Here is a 14860-nt window from a genome sequence, read left to right as displayed (position 1 = left end):
CCCGCTGGAGCTAGCCGAGTTTTAGACTCGGATCCTGATGTTTCAGGCATATATCCCAGTCCAAGTTCAGAGAAACCATACATGATGTAAAAGTATTCAGAATCCGTCTCATTTGCATTGCGTAGCATCCATCTCACTGCATACCATTTCGTAAGTTCAGATGAGTATATATCCGTAATTGTAGCTCCAGTAGCCACTAGTTTGCATTGCATTGCGCAGCATCCCATTTGAGATTACGAATAATTGTCAGGAAAACATGAGACTGAACATTGCTGGGCTTTACATTTGGAAGTCAGTAGAGCGTGGCTAAGTAGGAGTCGGCGAGCATGGTGCCGAGTCGGACCTGAGCTTCGGTGGTGAGGTGCGTGAAGTCGTTGGCGATCGGGAGTATATATACCTGTAAATGGAAACGGAAGGCCACGGCGCCGCCAGTCCAAGCCCATTTACCTAGCTAAATAGACACCCAGTAAAAAAAAAAAATTTGTGGCGGCCATTCACGGATGGCCCGCTACCGCCGCCCCGCCGCTCATCATCCCCTCCATGGCGATTGAGTCGGGCGTCCCCCCATCCCTCCGCTCCCCCCTCAACTTTTCTTCTTCCCAGAAGCAGCTCCACCGCCGCCGCCCCATCCCTCCACTCCTCCCTGAACTCGTCTTCTCCATCCCGCCGGTTGAGCAGCCGGTATCCGGCGAGATCTGTGGGGGACCGCATGAGCCCGTCCATGTCCGTGTGGAGGAGAAGGGCGGCAGCAGCCGGAAGACCATGCAGGTACTCGCCCATGATCTATGTAATTATCCTGTTTGTGATAAGATTTCGGTACTCCTAGCTATTATTTGTCTCTGATTACATCATTGGCCGGCCCATCTGAAGAACATGATACAGTACTAGGTTGATTTCAATCTGTTCTCACAGACTCATAACCTGAAAATCATTATAGAAATTTTTGTTAGATAGGAATTTGAAAGAATTGTTCTGCCGGTATAGTCTAAGCACACGTTTGTTAGGGAATGGAAAGAAGAGGTACGTCTGGGGTCTATGAGGCAGGGGAGTGCCAGCGAGGAAGAACGCCCTCTGACACTGTGCTATGCTACTAGTTTCAGCGCAGTATTTGTACGTAATTCTTGTGATGCTATCTGTACGTAATGTGAGAGATAATCTGGTATATTTTATTAGCAATATGAACTAAAATTTGGATTATCTTAAAAATAGCCATTCATTGTGATCAGAGACATGGGAATGTAGTGCTAGCTACAGTACGAACAGCGACTGCAGGTAGGGTAGCATGCATAACCCCTCGCCCTGAACCTTGAAGAGAATAGTACAAGAGTTGCACTTGAAGTAGGAGTGTCATACACACCAATCACTCAATCAGGCATAACCCAGGAAATTACAATAGCATTTCATTATCTTAATCACCCCATTATCATACTAGTTGTAGGCCTGCAATCTTGTAGACACGGGAGAGATTGGCGCAATCTTTAGGAAAAAGAACAATCCCAGAATGTGCAAAGATACAGTGTAAATTTTGTGACACAGCATCATTGTGCATGGCCAGAAGTATGATTGTTTCTTTCCATATTGTCATTTTCCAGGAATGGCAGTTGGCCATGGTGGAGGGCCGGGAATTCGAGTACCCGGCGATGATGACGGACGATGAGATCGCGAGGCTCGGCGTCCTCGTCTCGGAGGTGGACCGACCGGTGCAGCCGCCGCTGCCCCGGTACGCCACCGGCATCATGCCGCCGGGCCTCACGTGTATGCACTATTATTGTCAAATATTGCCACGTGTTCCTTAAAGAACACAACAACTGTTGATGCCAAAATTTTCAATATTATTTGCTGATTATATAATGTTTAGTTAAACAGTTAGCTTAACAAACGTAAATAGCAGCAGAAAACCAGAGCAATGGGAGCGGTCCGCACATATACGAGGCAACAACGTATACTACATTCCTACCGAGCTTTGGTCAGCTGCGTCTTGCGTGCCTGTGTCCTGCGGTTTCTTTTATTTTCCTCTTCCTCTCCCGACCGAATCCCCTCCTCTCGTTGAGAAGAAGAGCACGCACGCAAGGCTCGACATGCGGAGCTGGTCGACGGAGGAGGCGCTGCTGGCCTTGCGCCCGCGTCTGCGGGGAAAGAAGCAGCGGCGCCGGCGGTGATGGTCTTGGAGGTCGCCGAGGACGTCTTCGCGGCGAGGTAGAAGCGAGGCCACCGGTGGGGAGCAGGGACGGCGTCGGTGAGGAGCTTGGAGGGTCCGTGACGCAGAGGTGCTGAGGAGTAGGTATAGGCATCGAGCGCGTCGGGAGGCCGGGGCTCGGAGAGGAGGCGTCGTCGCGGGGGAAGCTGCAGGCGAGGAGGCGCTCGGAGCGGCAAGAGGAGAAGGAGTCCAGGGCACCGCGCGTCGGGGAAGGAAACTCCGGCGTCGATGAGGGGAAGCTGCGGCTTGCTCGGGTTCTCGTCGGTTACGGGGCTCGTCGGAGGAACGAGGCGGCAGCGGCGCTCTTGCGAGGCACCGGCGGAGGTCGAGCAGGCAGCAGGGTCGCTGCAGGCGGCTCTGGTGGCGCTAGGATGTGCTCGGGAGGAGGTCCAGGCGTCCGTCGAGCCGGAGAGGAGGCACAGGGGCGTGAGTGGATCGTGGAGGAGGAGCTCGGGGCTTCCTCTCTCTGATTGGGATGGAAGTGATGTTTGGTGGGAGGACGAAAAGGGAGAAAGGAAAGAAGGCGAGGGGCTTTGTGCAAAATTACATGAGAATTTACAACACGCTACTTTTTGTATCTAAGTTTCATTAGGTACTGCTCCTATTGATAGAGATATAATATTTAACCTTTGAATTATTTATCCTTTTTTTACAGCTGTTGCATCAATTATCGAATTGCTTTTGTTGGTATTGCATCGAATTGGCAGCTACAAAGAATTAAAGTAAGATCTTTGGAAATTAATAGAGTGAGGATAGACATTTTGAGTCCAGCAAATTTGTTGTTCTATGCAAGTGGCGTCGAATTATGCAAAGCGAGAATGTAAGTATATTGAAATATCATGTGTCTATCTTTTCTATATACACATGGACATGTGCAATGGTAATACAGTAGCGGCGACCAGCGAGCGCTCGGGGCCAAGAGCGAGCGAATCATGAGCGTGTCGGCTTCAGAGGCTTCATCAGAAGCGGTATGGATGAAGAGGTTCATTGTAGAGCTCGGTGTGGTTCCTAGTGCATTGGACCCATTAATCATTTACTGTGATAACATGGGTGCCATCGCCAATGCACAAGAACCAAGGTCACACAAGAGGCTGAAGCATATCAAGCTGCGTTACCACTCGATTCGCGAGTACATCGAAGATGGAGAAGTAAAGATTTGCAAAGTACACACTGATCTGAATGTAGCAGATCCGTTGACTAAAGCTCTCCCTAGGGCAAAGCATGACCAACACCAGAATGCCATGGGTGTTAGGTATATTACAATGTAATCTAGATTATTGACTCTAGTGCAAGTGGGAGACTGAAGGAGATATGCCCTAGAGGCAATAATAAAGTGGTTATTATTTATATCTTTATGTTTATGATAAATGTTTATATATCATGCTATAATTGTATTAACCGAAACATTGATACATGTGTGATATGTAGACAACAAGAAGTCCCTAGTATGCCTCTTAAACTAGCTTGTTGATTAATGGATGATTAGTTTCATAATCATGAACATTGGATGTTATTAATAACAAGGTTATATCATTATATGAATGATGTAATGGACACACCCAATTAAGCGTAGCATAAGATCTCGTCATTAAGTTATTTGCTATAAGCTTTCGATACATAGTTACCTAGTCCTTATGACCATGAGATCATGTAAATCACTTATACCGGAAAGGTACTTTGATTACACCAAACACCACTGCGTAAATGGGTGGCTATAAAGGTGGGATTAAGTATCCGGAAAGTATGAGTTGAGGCATATGGATCAACAGTGGGATTTGTCCATCCCGATGAAGGATAGATATACTCTGGGCCCTCTCGGTGGAATGTCGTCTAATGTCTTGCAAGCATATGAATGAGTTCATAAGAGACCACATACCACGGTACGAGTAAAGAGTACTTGTCAGGAGACGAGGTTGAACAAGGTATAGAGTGATACCGAAGATCAAACCTCGGACAAGTAAAATATCGCGTGACAAAGGGAATTGGTATTGTATGTGAATGGTTCATTCGATCACTAAAAGTCATCGTTGAATATGTGGGAGCCATTATGGATCTCCAGATCCCGCTATTGGTTATTGGTCGGAGTGAGTACTCAACCATGTCCGCATAGTTCACGAACCGTAGGGTGACACACTTAAAGTTGGATGTTGAAATGGTAGTACTTGAATATGGAATGGAGTTCGAATATTTGTTCGGAGTCCCGGATAAGATCCCGGACATCACGAGGAGTTCCGGAATGGTCCGGAGAATAAGATTCATATATAGGATGTCATTTTATGTGAATTAAAATGTCGCGGAAGGTTCTATGGAAGGTTCTAGAAGGTTCTAGAAAAGTCCGGAAGAAACCACTAAGGAAGGCGGAGTCCCGGTGGGACTCCACCTCCCATGGCCGGCCAACCCTAAGGGGGAGGAGTCCCAAGTGGACTCCCCAAGGGGGGCCGGCCACCCCCTCCCAAGGAAGGTGGGATTCCCACCTCTAGTAGGAGTCCTAGCTTGGGTAGGTTTCATGTGTTATGGAAGGTTTTGGTTTGGGGTCTTATTCGAAGACTTGTAGACCAACTCTTGGGTGTTCCACCTATATAATGAGGGCCAAGGGGAGGGGGCCGGCCACCCCAAGAACCACCAAGGTGGCCGCACCCCTAGTGGCCGGCGCCCCCCTCTCCCAAACCCTAGCGGCCCTCTCTCCTCCACCACATCCCGCACGCTTAGCGAAGCTCCGCCGGATTTCTCCACCACCACCGACACCACGCCGTCGTGCTGTCGGATTCAAGAGGAGCTACTACTTTCCGCCGCCCCGCCGGAACGGGAGGTGGACGTCGTCTTCATCAACAACCGAACGTGTGACCGAGTACGGAGGTGCTGCCCGTTCGTGGCACCGGAACCGATCGTGATCAAGATCTTCTACGCGCTTTTGCAAGCGGCAAGTGAACGTCTACCGCAGCAACAAGAGCCTCCTCTTGCAGGCTTTGGAATCTCTTCAAGGGTGAGACTCGATAAACCCCTCGTTGCTACCGTCTTCTAGATTGCATCTTGGCTTGGATTGCGTGTTCGTGATAGGAAAATTTTTGTTTTCTATGCAACGTTTTCCTACAGTGGTATCAGAGCCGTGTCTATGCATAGATGGTTGCACGAGTAGTACACAATGGTTTTGTGGGCGTTGATGCTCTTGTTATCTTTAGTTTGAGTACTTTGCATCTTTGTGGCATAGTGGGATGAAGCGGCTCGGACTAACTTTACATGACCGCGTTCATGAGACTTGTTCCTCGTTCGACATGCAACTTGTATTGCATAAGAGGCGTTGCGGGTGTCTGTCTCTCCTACTATAGTGAAGATTCGATTTACTCTTCTATTGAAAACATTAGTATCAACGTTGTGGTTCATGTTCGTAGGTAGATTAGATCTCTCTCGAAAACCCTAAACCACGTAAAATATGCAAACCAAATTAGAGACGTCTAACTTGTTTTTGCAGGGTTTGGTGATGTGATATGGCCATAATGTGATGATGAATATGTATGAGATGATCATTATTGTATTGTGGCAACCGGCAGGAGCCTTATGGTTGTCTTTAAAATTCATGTTGAGTAGTATTTCAAAATAGTTGTAATAGTTGCTACATGGAGGACAATCATGAAGACGGCGCCATTGACCTTGACGCTACACCGACGATGATGGAGATCATGCCCGAAGATGATGGAGATCATGTCCGTGCTTTGGAGATGAAGATCAAAGGCGCAAAGACAAAAGGGCCATATCATATCACATATGAACTGCATGTGATGTTAATCCTTTTATGCATCTTATTTTGCTTAGATCGCGACGGTAGCATTATAAGATGATCCCTCACTAAAATCTCAAGATAATAAAGTGTTCATCCTTAGTAGCACCGTTACCAAGTCTTGTCGTTTCGAAGCATCTCGTGATGATCGGGTGTGATAGATTCAATAAGTACATACAACGGGTGCAAGACAGTTTTGCACATGCGGATACTAAGGTGGCCTCGACGAGCCTAGCATGTACAGACATGGTCTCGGAACACGTGATACCGAAAGGTAGAGCATGAATCATATGGTTGATATGATGAACACTTTGAGTGTTCGCCATTGAAATCACACCTTTTCTCGTGATGATCGGGTTTAGGTGCGGTTGATTTGGTTCGTGTGATCACTAAGACAATGCGAGGGATATTGTTTTGAGTGGGAGTTCACTTAGATTTTTTAATTATATTGAATTAAAATTTGAACTCAATTTTGTCATAAACTTAGTCTAAACTTTTGCAAATATATGTTGTAGAGATGGCGTCCCCAATCAATTTTAATCAGTTCCTAGAGAAAGAGAAACTTAAGAGCAACGGTAGCAACTTCACCGACCGGTTCCGTCATGTGAGGATCTTCCTCTCTCGCGGAAATCTGCAATATGTGCTTGATGCACCGCTAGGTGACCCTCCCGTAAACTGAAACCGATGAAGTAAAAGCTGTTTACGAGACTCGGAAAATACGGTACTCTCAAGTTCAGTGTGCCATCCTATGCGATGCCTGAATCCGATCTTCAAAAACGTTTTGAGCACCACGATCCTCATGAGTTGATGAAAGAGCTGAAAGCTATTTTTGAGACTCATGCGGCCGTGGAATGCTATGAAGCATCGAAACACTTCTTCACTGCATGATGGAAGAAGGCAGCTCCGTTAGTGAGCACATGCTCGCCATGACCGGGCATGCGAAGAAACTCGATGACTTGGGAATAGTGATTCCTAACAGATCGGGATTAATCGTGTCCTTCAATCACCGCCACCAAGTTACAAGAACTTCGTGATGAACTACAATATGCGAGAACATGAACAAGGAGTTACCTGAACTCTTTGGCATGCTAAAAGCTGCTGAGATTGAGATCAAGAAAGAGCACCAAGTGTTGATGGTCAACAAGACCACCGGTTTCAAGAAACAGGGCAAGTCTAAGGGAAAATTCAAGAAGGGTGGCAAGAAAGCTGCCACACCTCCCGTGAAACCTAAGAACGGCCCTAAGCACGATCTTTGAGTGCTATTATCGCAAGGAGAAGGGACACTGGAAGCGTAATTGCTCCAAGTATCTCGGCTGATCTGAAGAGCGGCCTTGTCAAGAAGAAGAAAGAAGGTATATCCGATATACATGTTATAGATGTTCATTTCACCGGTTCTCGTTCTAGTACTGGGTATTTGATACCGGTTCGGTTGCTCATATTTGTAACTCGAAACAGGAACTAAAGAATAAACGACAACCGCTGAAAGATGAAGTGACGATGCGCGTTGGAAACGGATCCAAGGTCAATGTGATCGCAGTCGGCACACTTCCTCTACATCTACCTTCGGGATTAGTTTTAAGCCTAAATAATTGCTATTATGTACTGCGTTGAGCATGAACATTATATCTGGATCTTGTTTAATGCAAGACGGTTATTCATTCAAGTCTGAGAATAATGGTTGTTCTATTTTTATGAATAATATCTTTTATGGTCGAGCACCACAAAAGAATGGCTTATTTACGTTAGATCTCGATAGTAGTGATACGCATATACATAACATTGATGCTAAGCGAATTAAATTGAATGATAATTCTACTTATATGTGGCAATCGCTGCCTTGGTCATATTGGAGTGAAACGCATGAAGAAACTCCATACCGATGGATTACTTGAATCACTTGACTTTGAGTCACTTGATAGATGCGAAGCATGTCTAATGGGAAAAATGACAAAGACTCCATTTTCTCGGTATGATGGAGCGAGCTACCGACTTATTGGAAATCATACATACCGATGTATGTGGACCAATGAGCGTAGCATCGCGCGGTGGTTATCGTTATGTTCTAACCTTCACAGATGATCTGAGTAGATATGGGTATATCTATTTCATGAAACATAAATCCGAAACTTTCGAGAAGTTTAAGGAATTCCAAAGTGAAGTAGAAAATCAACGTAACAAGAAGATCAAATTTCTACGATCTGATCGTGGAGGTGAATATACGAGTTATGAGTTTGGCATGCATTTAAAGAAATGCGGAATACTTTCACAATTGACACCGCCGGGAACACCTCAACGAAACGGTGTGTCCGAACGTCGTAATCGAACTCTCTTAGATATGGTTCGTTCTATGATGTCTCTTACCGATTTGCCGTTATCTTTTTGGAGTTATGCATTAGAGACAGCTCGCATTCACTTTAAATAGAGCACCATCAAAATCCGTGAGAAACGACACCGTATGAATTATGGTTTAATAAGAAACCTAAGTCAGTCGTTCTGAAAGTTTGGGGTTGCGAAGCCTATGTAAAGAAGTTACAACCGGACAAGCTAGAACCCAAAGCGCAGAAATGCGTCTTCATAGGATACCCTAAGAAAACTATAGGGTATACTTTCTATCACAAATCCGAAGGCAAAATCTTTGTTGCTAAGAACGGAACCTTTCTTGAGAAAGAATTTCTCACTAAAGAAGTGACTGGAAGAAAAGTAGAACTCGATGAGATTGATGAATCTATACTCGTTGATCGAGTAGCAAAGTACCGAAAGTTGTACCCGCACCGCCTACACCGGCAACAGAGGAAGCTAATGATAATGATCATGAAACTTCGAACGAGGAAATCCATCGAACCTCGCAGATCGACAAGGGAACGTACCACTCCCGATTGGTATGATCCTTGTCTAAATGTCATGATTGTGGATAACAATGATGAGGACCCCCGCGACGTATGAAGAAGCGATGATGAGCCCAGATTCCAACAAATGGCAAGAAGCCATGAAATCCGAAATGGGATCCATGTATGATAACAAAGTATGGACTTTGGTAGACTTACCCGATAGCCGAAAGGTCGTCGAGAATAAATGGATCTTCAAGAGAAAAACAGATGCTGATGGTAATATTACTGTCTATAAAGCTCGACTTGTCGCAAAGGGTTTCCGACAAATTCAAGGAGTTGACTACGATGAGACTTTCTCACCTGTAGCGAAGCTAAAATCTGTGAGGATTTTGTTAGCAATAGCTGCATTTTTCGATTATGAGATTTGGCAGATGGATGTCAAAACGGCGTTCCTTAATGGAGACATTGAGGAAGAGTTGTATATGGTACAACCCAAAGGTTTTGTCGATCCTAAAAATGCTGACAAAGTATGCAAACTTCAGCGTTCAATCTATGGACTGAAGCAAGCATCAAGAAGTTGGAACCGACGCTTTGATAAGGTGATCAAAGACTTCGAGTTTATACGGTCATGGAGAGGCCCGTATTTACAAGAAAGTGAGTGGGAGCTCGTAGCATTCCCGATATTATATGTAGATGACATATTATTGATCGGGAATGATATAGAACTATTAAGCAGTGTTAAAGGTTATTTGAATAATAGTTTTTCAATGAAAGACCTTGGTGAATCATCATATATATTAGGCATCAAGATCTATAGAGATAGATCAAGACGCCTAATAGGGCTATCACAGAGTACATATCTGGACAAGATTCTAAAGAAGTTTAGAATGGACGAAAGTAAGAAAGGGTTCTTACCTATGTTACCGAGCAAAGTCTTGAGTAAGACTCAAGGACCGGCTACGGCAGAAGAAAGAGAAAGGATGAGTAAAATCCCCTATGCCTCGGCGATAGGATCTATCATGTATGCCATGCTATGTACTAGACCAGATATAGCACATCTTTGTTAGTTTGACTAGCAGATATCAAAGTGATCCAGAATGGAACATCGGACGGTCAAGAATATCCCGAAGTACTTGAAAAGAACTAAGGATATGTTTCTTTGTTATGGAGGTGACCAAGAGCTCGTTGTAAATGGTTACACCGATGCAAGTTGGAACACCGATCACGATGACTCTAAGTCACAACTGGGTACGTGTTTATATTGAATGGTGCCGCAAAGAAGCCGGGCAAGCTCAAGCAAAGGCACGGTGGCGAAGTCTTCAACAGAATCGAGTACATAGCGGCTTCGTAGGCTTCATCAGAAGCGGTATGGATGAAGAGGTTCATTGTAGAGCTCGGTGTGGTTCCTAGTGCATTGGACCCATTAATCATTTACTGTGATAACATGGGTGCCATCGCCAATGCACAAGAACCAAGGTCACACAAGAGGCTGAAGCATATCAAGCTGCGTTACCACTCGATTCGCGAGTACATCGAAGATGGAGAAGTAAAGATTTGCAAAGTACACACTGATCTGAATGTAGCAGATCCGTTGACTAAAGCTCTCCCTAGGGCAAAGCATGACCAACACGAGAATGCCATGGGTGTTAGGTATATTACAATGTAATCTAGATTATTGACTCTAGTGCAAGTGGGAGACTGAAGGAGATATGCCCTAGAGGCAATAATAAAGTGGTTATTATTTATATCTTTATGTTTATGATAAATGTTTATATATCATGCTATAATTGTATTAACCGAAACATTGATACATGTGTGATATGTAGACAACAAGAAGTCCCTAGTATGCCTCTTAAACTAGCTTGTTGATTAATGGATGATTAGTTTCATAATCATGAACATTGGATGTTATTAATAACAAAGTTATATCATTATATGAATGATGTAATGGACACACCCAATTAAGCGTAGCATAAGATCTCGTCATTAAGTTATTTGCTATAAGCTTTCGATACATAGTTACCTAGTCCTTATGACCATGAGATCATGTAAATCACTTATACCGGAAAGGTACTTTGATTACACCAAACACCACTGCGTAAATGGGTGGCTATAAAGGTGGGATTAAGTATCCGGAAAGTATGAGTTGAGGCATATGGATCAACAGTGGGATTTGTCCATCCCGATAACGGATAGATATACTCTGGGCCCTCTCGGTGGAATGTCGTCTAATGTCTTGCAAGCATATGAATGAGTTCATAAGAGACCACATACCACGGTACGAGTAAAGAGTACTTGTCAGGAGACGAGGTTGAACAAGGTATAGAGTGATACCGAAGATCAAACCTCGGACAAGTAAAATATCGCGTGACAAAGGGAATTGGTATTGTATGTGAATGGTTCATTCGATCACTAAAAGTCATCGTTGAATATGTGGGAGCCATTATGGATCTCCAGATCCCGCTATTGGTTATTGGTCGGAGTGAGTACTCAACCATGTCCGCATAGTTCACGAACCGTAGGGTGACACACTTAAAGTTGGATGTTGAAATGGTAGTACTTGAATATGGAATGGAGTTCGAATATTTGTTCGGAGTCCCGGATAAGATCCCGGACATCACGAGGAGTTCCGGAATGGTCCGGAGAATAAGATTCATATATAGGATGTCATTTTATGTGAATTAAAATGTCGCGGAAGGTTCTATGGAAGGTTCTAGAAGGTTCTAGAAAAGTCCGGAAGAAACCACTAAGGAAGGCGGAGTCCCGGTGGGACTCCACCTCCCATGGCCGGCCAACCCTAAGGGGGAGGAGTCCCAAGTGGACTCCCCAAGGGGGGCCGGCCACCCCCTCCCAAGGAAGGTGGGATTCCCACCTCTAGTAGGAGTCCTAGCTTGGGTAGGTTTCATGTGTTATGGAAGGTTTTGGTTTGGGGTCTTATTCGAAGACTTGTAGACCAACTCTTGGGTGTTCCACCTATATAATGAGGGCCAAGGGGAGGGGGCCGGCCACCCCAAGAACCACCAAGGTGGCCGCACCCCTAGTGGCCGGCGCCCCCCTCTCCCAAACCCTAGCGGCCCTCTCTCCTCCACCACATCCCGCACGCTTAGCGAAGCTCCGCCGGATTTCTCCACCACCACCGACACCACGCCGTCGTGCTGTCGGATTCAAGAGGAGCTACTACTTCCGCTGCCCGCTGGAACGGGAGGTGGACGTCGTCTTCATCAACAACCGAACGTGTGACCGAGTACGGAGGTGCTGCCCGTTCGTGGCACCGGAACCGATCGTGATCAAGATCTTCTACGCGCTTTTGCAAGCGGCAAGTGAACGTCTACCGCAGCAACAAGAGCCTCCTCTTGCAGGCTTTGGAATCTCTTCAAGGGTGAGACTCGATAAACCCCTCGTTGCTACCGTCTTCTAGATTGCATCTTGGCTTGGATTGCGTGTTCGCGATAGGAAATTTTTTGTTTTCTATGCAACGTGGACGTGGACGTGGGCCCCAGGCTGCTGCGCGGCCTACCGAACACGCACACCCACCCACCCAGTCCCGGCGGCGAAGAGAAGGGTGCGAAAAGAAATCTCGGGAAATTGGATGTATTTAACCACGGCTCCCCTCCCCTCTCCCTCTCCCTCTGGTAGTGGTAGGTGGTCGACGCACCACATCGCCGGTTTCTTCCCTCGACGGCGCAGATCCAGGTGGGTCTCCTCCTCCGATCTCCTCTCCTCTCCTCTCCTCTCTTCGATCCATTACCCTCTCCCTCGTCGCGCCATGATCTGATCGGAATCCGCGGTCTCCGGTAGTCGCTAGCCCTTACTTTGCGTGGTCACCCTGAAAATTCTATCTCTCTCTCGGGGTCAGGCGGGCGGTAGTGGTGCTTTAGTTTGGCCTTCTGATCCATCCAGTTGCTGCTGCTGCTGCTGCTGGCGGGAACCAAGTGCTAATCTGCACGAGACAACTCCCACTAGCCGCGTCTACTGAAAATAGATCAGAGCAGCTGGCTGTCGATAACCGTCTGGCGCTGAGCTTCTCAACAGCCGACCTATACTTGTGCAGACAATACAGAGCACGCAATCAGTTATGGTCTTCATCACAGCATCTTCCGTTTTGTAGAGAATTGGTCATCTTAGAAAGTTAGAATCACATATGCTAGTGTCCGCAATGCTGCTGCTGCTTTATACTACAGCATTTTTTCTTTTCTTCTAAGAATAATACATTACCATTTGTACCCATTCCGAAAATGCCGCCTTTTCTTGTATGAGGATCAGTGGGTCTATGTACGCTTTCGACTTTCGTAATCAGATGATATGCATAAATTATGCGATATTCATTGTGCCGTACATACATGACCTGCTGGTTTCATTTCTTTTCAGCTACGACCTACGAGATGGCTCTCACGAGGATTGGTCTTGCTGGCCTCGCGGTCATGGGGCAGAACCTTGCCCTCAACATCGCAGAGAAAGGCTTCCCCATCTCCGTCTACAACAGGACGACCTCCAAGGTCGACGAGACTGTTCAGCGTGCCAAGATAGAAGGGAACCTTCCCCTCTACGGTTTCCATGACCCTGCGTCCTTTGTCAACTCCATTCAGAAGCCGCGTGTGGTCATCATGCTTGTCAAGGCCGGCGCACCAGTTGACCAGACCATTGCAACACTCGCAGCGCACTTGGAGCAGGGTGACTGCATCATCGATGGAGGAAACGAGTGGTATGAGAACACAGAGAGGAGGGAGAAGGAGATGGAGGAGCGTGGGCTCCTCTACCTCGGGATGGGTGTCTCTGGAGGAGAGGAGGGTGCCCGTCATGGCCCCTCCATGATGCCCGGAGGCTCGGTTGAGGCATACCAGTACATTGAGGATATTCTTCTCAAGGTGTCTGCTCAAGTCCCAGACAGTGGCTCCTGCGTCACATACATCGGGAAGGGTGGTTCTGGAAACTTTGTCAAGATGGTTCACAATGGAATCGAGTACGGTGATATGCAGCTGATTGCTGAGGCATATGACGTTCTCAAGTCTGTTGGTAAGCTCACAAACAGTGAGCTGCAGCAGGTTTTCGCCGAGTGGAACAAGGGTGAGCTCCTCAGTTTCTTGGTTGAGATCACCGCCGACATATTCAGCATCAAGGATGACAAGGGTGAAGAAGGCTACTTGGTTGACAAGGTCCTGGACAAGACTGGGATGAAGGGGACCGGGAAGTGGACAGTGCAGCAGGCTGCTGAGCTCTCTGTGGCCGCTCCTACCATCGAGGCCTCCTTGGATTCCAGGTTCCTCAGTGGGTTGAAGGATGAGCGGGTCGCAGCATCCAAGATCTTCCAAGGTGACTACACCAGCGACGTACCCGTGGACAAAGCACAGCTGATTGAGGATGTGAGGAAAGCCCTCTACGCCTCCAAGATCTGCAGCTACGCCCAGGGCATGAACATCATCAAGGCCAAGAGCACGGAGAAAGGATGGGGCCTCAACCTTGGCGAGCTAGCCAGGATCTGGAAGGGCGGGTGCATCATCCGTGCCAGCTTCCTCGACCGCATCAAGAAGGCCTACGACAGGAACGCCGAGCTCGCCAACCTCCTCATAGACCCTGAGTTTGCGCAGGAGATCATGGACAGGCAAGCCGCGTGGCGGAGGGTCGTCTGCCTCGCCATCAACAACGGTGTCAGCACCCCGGGCATGTCCGCGAGTCTGGCCTACTTCGACTCCTACCGGAGGGACAGGCTGCCTGCGAACCTGGTGCAAGCGCAGAGGGACTACTTTGGTGCTCACACCTACGAGAGGGTCGACATGCCGGGCTCCTACCACACCGAGTGGTACAAGATCGCGAACTCCAAGATCTGAGCTGCTCCACTGAGTGCTTAGGCATGGTTTCAGTCTTCTCGGTATCTATCTTTGGTGTCTCAGTTATGGGTCCTTTTTCCTGTAGAGGAGGAACTGCTGTTTAATTTTATTTGAGTAATAAGTGGTGTATTTAATTTCGATATACGGAGGTCCAGTATTCCTTCCACCACCTTTCGTAGTTTCATGTAATCAAGCCTGGAGGGAAACCATTGTTATTTGTCGGATCTCATAATTC

General features: G+C 46.8%; 2 protein-coding genes across 2 annotated transcripts; both read left to right on the top strand.

The window, feature by feature from the left end:
* The first annotated feature begins 447 nt into the window (after positions 1 to 447).
* LOC127326763 (uncharacterized) lies at positions 448 to 1863 on the top strand. Its single transcript, XM_051353546.2, has 2 exons — positions 448 to 768; positions 1593 to 1863. Exons 1-2 carry the CDS (start codon positions 541 to 543, stop codon positions 1794 to 1796), a joined length of 432 nt encoding a protein of 143 aa, XP_051209506.1. The 5' UTR covers positions 448 to 540; the 3' UTR covers positions 1797 to 1863.
* An 11276-nt stretch (positions 1864 to 13139) lies between these two features.
* On the top strand, positions 13140 to 14767 carry LOC127326689 (6-phosphogluconate dehydrogenase, decarboxylating 1-like). The gene has a single exon (XM_051353476.2). The coding sequence runs from the start codon at positions 13141 to 13143 to the stop codon at positions 14623 to 14625; it is 1485 nt and encodes a 494-aa protein (XP_051209436.1). The 5' UTR covers position 13140; the 3' UTR covers positions 14626 to 14767.
* Positions 14768 to 14860: the final 93 nt, after the last annotated feature.

The sequence above is a fragment of the Lolium perenne genome, chromosome 6 (genome assembly GCF_019359855.2).
Source record: "Lolium perenne isolate Kyuss_39 chromosome 6, Kyuss_2.0, whole genome shotgun sequence".
Lineage (NCBI taxonomy): Eukaryota > Viridiplantae > Streptophyta > Magnoliopsida > Poales > Poaceae > Lolium > Lolium perenne.
This window is presented reverse-complemented; position numbering and strand designations above follow the sequence as displayed.

What these genes read in the sequence shown, in the direction of transcription:
- LOC127326763 (XM_051353546.2), top strand. Translation starts at nt 541, where the DNA reads ATGGCGATTGAGTCGGGCGTCCCCCCATCCCTCCGCTCCCCCCTCAAC. An exon ending in GCAGCCGGAAGACCATGCAG is followed by an intron (nt 769 to 1,592) that starts GTACTCGCCCAT and finishes GTCATTTTCCAG; the next exon opens with GAATGGCAGTTGGCCATGGT.
- LOC127326689 (XM_051353476.2), top strand. Translation starts at nt 13,141, where the DNA reads ATGACCTGCTGGTTTCATTTCTTTTCAGCTACGACCTACGAGATGGCT.